This window comes from Vigna umbellata, chromosome 1, assembly GCF_029865625.1.
Source record: "Vigna umbellata cultivar VRB3 chromosome 1, Vumbellata_1.0, whole genome shotgun sequence".
Lineage (NCBI taxonomy): Eukaryota > Viridiplantae > Streptophyta > Magnoliopsida > Fabales > Fabaceae > Vigna > Vigna umbellata.
Window position 1 is genome coordinate 40,984,449 of NC_142165.1, and position 4,817 is coordinate 40,989,265.

Genomic DNA, 4,817 nt, shown 5'->3' on the forward strand with positions numbered 1-4,817 from the left:
AATAACTACAAAAATTGTTACATTTTTTCACACAGAAATGAACAAAAAAAAAATTAAATATGATATAATAAATTATATATTTTATCATATATATATATATATATATATATATATATATATATTACATATACACTATTGATTATTATAAAGTTAATTAAATAATAAAATAATAAAAGTTAGTAAGTTTGGGCAATAACTTTGTGCAAGTTACACTCGTTTTCGCACTATTAAATTAAATTAAGTTTTGTTGGACTATTTTATTCTAAAACCTATGATTAGATTAAACGTTCTTATACATGGGTCGTGTCTACAAATTTTTAAGATTAATGTTTAATATTTCATTTATGTGTACTAAAATGAAACTTAATGTATACTTCGAAATATGAAAGTAAAAACCACTTAATTATCTTTTTGGTCAATTTTTACAAAATTTGAAAAATGAAAATTACAATGATATTAGGTAAGTCAATCATTACACTAAAATCAATAATTTAAATTGCAAGTTTAATTATAAATCCAGCATGGTCTCTTGAGAATCCCATGTAATCTTTAATTTGAAAAAAATTAAATGAAATTAGACGTATACTTCAATATAAAATTTAAATTCTTCCAACAAAACGATTGTAACTAAATAATTTCATTTTTTAAAGAACATATAATAAATATTATGTCGGACTAGTATTTTTAGCTTAGTTTTCTATTTTTTTTCTAATAGTTAGGAAACCAATATTTAGTAAATAAGTGTTTTTTAATATGAACACTTTTTATTTACTTTAACTAAGTACATTTCAGCTCTTTTTACCTTCTAACATGTAATACAAGACATTTGTTAAACAATAATGTGTACGTGTATGTTGCTATTAACTTGTTTATACACATGATTGTTATAATTTTTTTAAAATATTTAGCAGCACTCTCTATCCATATATAATTTTATAATGAAGATTAATTTGTGTGCGTTGTTATTCTCTCATGTGTGCAGCGCGTGGGTGTACATTATGATACAATAGGGCTTATCTATTTAATTTAAGATATTAAATGGGAGACAATAGCTATCAGAAACAGTGTAGAAAGTGTATCAATAGATGGTGGAAGAAGTAATAAATAAATGGTTATGTAATGATTATTATAAATATATAAATAATAAGAAATATAAAGAAGATCTTGAGGGAAGAGGATAGGAGGAAGAGAAAAGATTTAGACGTATATAACATTGAAATCTACACACAATCTCCTCCAGCGATGCAATACGCATACTTCCTCCTTCCTCCGCTGCAAGCAGTTTAAAAGCACCATTTCAGATCTCTCCTTTTCCATCATCACAACCCACAAAACTTTTCTTCAATTCAGACCAAACCCACTTCATCGTTCTTCTCTTTCGACCACAATATCGTATACATCGAAACAAAGACAAAACATGGATAGCAGCTATTTCGGAGAACCCAACCTTGGAAATGTAAGATCAAGTGCCTCTTCTTCAAGAAAAGGGAAGAAGAACAACTCAGACAAGCCTAAACAACCACAGAGAGGACTTGGTGTTGCTCAATTGGAAAAAATCAGATTACACAGTCAAATGGCCGGTGGCTATCACCCTTCGCTCCATGGCACTTACCCTTCAACTTTCGCCAAAGTAAACCTCCATTTTCTTCTTCAAAAATAATATTCACTAAAACAATTCTTTCCTTTTTTAATTCATTCATTTGTCCCTCACGCAGGAAGATCCAAGAGTGCAAATACCATATTCATCGGTGCCATCGTCTTCTTTTTCCTACTCATCGTCTCCTACATCATCGTATGCAGCTTCCTATGGATTCCAACCCAACATCATGGTAGGTGTAATTTTGGCTTTTCTTAAATACCAATTGGTTTTGAACTTTTACTTTAAAGCTTATAATTTACCTATTTAAGTCTCATTCTTTCGTTATGTGGGTGACATGTTCCGCACATTTTTCACCTCTCTCGCATTTACTCAAAAGTCAATCTATGCAACTACACAGTATATAAATGCTTAGCACGCGAAGCAGCAAGATGGTTGATTTTTTATATATACCTTTTATTTTTTTTTATATGATATACAAACTTGGCATTATAATATTTTAATTCTGAACTGCTGTCCTCTTTGTTTAGTTGAGTTTGAATTAAAGTACTACTTTATAAGGGTATGTAGTACAACTTACAACAAGTATACTAACCCTAGGCGATGAGCGACGAATCTTTGAGGTACCTGAATGAAGACCAAAAGCATTATATAACGTGTGGAGGAGAGTTACTGTTACCTAATCTCACATCTATTTGTTTCAAGTTGCAATATATAAAGTACAAGTAGTTTCTTGAATTTTCTTTCAGTCTTTTTTTTCTTCATAAAATGTGCAAGTATGTGATAATATTTACTAATCATGAAAAAGAATGAGTTGCATTGGAAGAACTCCTGCAATTTTGACAGAAATGATTTCCTTGTGCAGATGGGCATATCAGAATATCAAAAAACAAACATCAGATACGGAGATTCTCAGCAAACTAATACAGCAAGGTACTTAATTCTTCTCCAGCTATGCATCGAGCGATTCTTGCCATTGATGAGAGCAAGAAGAGTGTGTTTATAAAAGATGAATATTCTCTAGTTTTATGATGAATTCTTGCTGATATGTAATTTTTTGTTTTCTCAAACAAAGATGGGAAACCGCCAACGCTATCTTTGAGAGCCAGTATTCTGCTCCATCCAACGTTACTCGACCCTTTATAAACCTAAATGTAAGGAAATTTTTAAACCTGCTACTCTATTGATATTCCATGCAGAAATTTGTATCCAAAAATTTCATCAGTAAATTAAATTCTGAAATGATCTCACGATGTTTCCCTCTATTACTATAGGATCCGCTAGACGTAGATACAAGGAAGCTCAGGAATGGTTCTGTGGGCTCAAGCAGTCAGAACTCCGAATCTAGTGATTCTCAAGAACTAGATTTAGAGCTCAGATTATCTCTTTGAACTGCCATTGATAAAAGCAGTGATGTACTCTTATATGATCAATTTTAATGCTTTTGTTGAAAAATTAGAATGGAAAAGCACAATAGGTGAACAATCCAATATATATCTGTTACTCCACTTAACCTAAAAGGAAATATGAGTGAGGGTAGAGGCAGGTTGATCTTAAGTTTTTTTTTTCTTTGAAAAGATAATTAATGCTGGTAGTTACTTATAATTTCTTACGAGTTAATTATAGTCTACTATTTTTTACCAGTATTATGTGGTGTTTAACATTTTTCTTGCTTTTTTATTTCCTATTTTTCATTCTATAATTTGTTTTCATTTTTTTTTATATTTTAAGTCTCCTTGTTAACTTTTTCTTAAACGCGATCAATTCACTTCTGTGAAAGAATCAACTCTGCCCATCTGATTTAAGACAACTTGAAAGTGGAAAGAGATGAATTGATGGCTTTGTAATTCATACTATAGAAATACGAAAATGAAACAAATATTTTGTAGTACAGTGGATAATGAAAGGAAGGATCCATGAAAGATGGAAAATAATGCAACATATACATCATTCCCTTCAAATGTTTTGGAGTGTCTGACAAACGGACGAAAGAAAAGTGTCATTTTACATACATCTTTTTTCATTCATTTTTCATAACTAAATTAATAAAAGGAAAGAAGTTTGTATTTCTTTTCTTTTTCCCTATTTCTTCTATCAAATAGCCTATTTTAACTTGGCTAAAATACCTCCTGCAATGGTATTTTCTCTCCCCAAACGAATTTTCTTATGTGTCAAGAAGAAAATGAATTGATAGTGCATTAATATATATAGGTATTCCAATTCACATTACATTAAGGGAATTATTGATCATCAATTGAGAAACTTGATATGACTACAAATACATGCAGTGTCGAACAGACGTTTTTAATCAGATTAGGGAGTTTAAAGCAGAAAAGATTCAAAGGAGAGAAGTCTTCACATGGCCCTTTGAAACTAAAATGGCTTAGTACAATGTTTTGTCATTAACAAGGTTTGAGGTATACCTAGTGTCTCATCTAAATATATATATATTCTTTGTCGAAAAAGAAAAAACTTGGAAACTGAAATGTGATTCAATGTCGAAGGTTTGTGATTATACATATGGAAAATTTGGTCGGTTACTTTCTTTTATAGGAAGGAAGTGTTAGGTATATTTGTTAACGTGGTTTTGCAGAGTGTTGATGACTTTAATAAGTGCAGTTTTAGGTATGGAAAAGATGGATATAACTATTGAAGCTAAAAATTAAAACATAATAATGTGGATGTCTGAATGGTTACAAGATCTAGGTAGGGGACAATTGTGATGTCAGTAGCAGAAGAAGAGCTGGATTATGCAAACAGTGTTAGTGCATATGGAGATTAGCATCAATGGTGGCATAAAGTTTTGCTACTTTTTGCAAATATTTCCGTACTATATATGTTTATGTACGGTGTCAATGAATGAAGATCCAGTGGTAAATGCTGGAAAAACAGCTGTATTTGGGTGTGAAGCAATTGAAAAGAGAGGTGACTAATATAAACCACAAGTAGTGGATGATGCTATTGTATATATAAAACAAAGGTAATCATAATGACTTGGTTCTTCCTATTTATGACAATGCTGACTACTCCATGATTTGATTCCATAAACAAACTCTTACCCTTAGGTCATGCAAAAATTATTGCTGGTTTTAATTAGGGGTGGACAAACTGCACTATTTGCACTGCACTATAAATCTATTACAATTAACTATAAAATAGTTTAAAAAAACTGAACTGCACTAGAAAATAGTTCAATAAAACTGAACTAAACTATTTTTTA

At 30.7% G+C, this 4,817-nt stretch overlaps 1 protein-coding gene across 1 annotated transcript; it reads left to right on the forward strand.

Moving 5' to 3' along the window:
* Positions 1-1,227: 1,227 nt before the first annotated feature.
* Positions 1,228-3,424, forward strand: LOC124838603 (protein SPEAR3-like). The gene is made up of 5 exons (XM_047314252.2): positions 1,228-1,630; positions 1,716-1,829; positions 2,463-2,530; positions 2,673-2,751; positions 2,872-3,424. Exons 1-5 carry the CDS (start codon positions 1,418-1,420, stop codon positions 2,986-2,988), a joined length of 591 nt encoding a protein of 196 aa, XP_047170208.2. The 5' UTR covers positions 1,228-1,417; the 3' UTR covers positions 2,989-3,424.
* Positions 3,425-4,817: the final 1,393 nt, after the last annotated feature.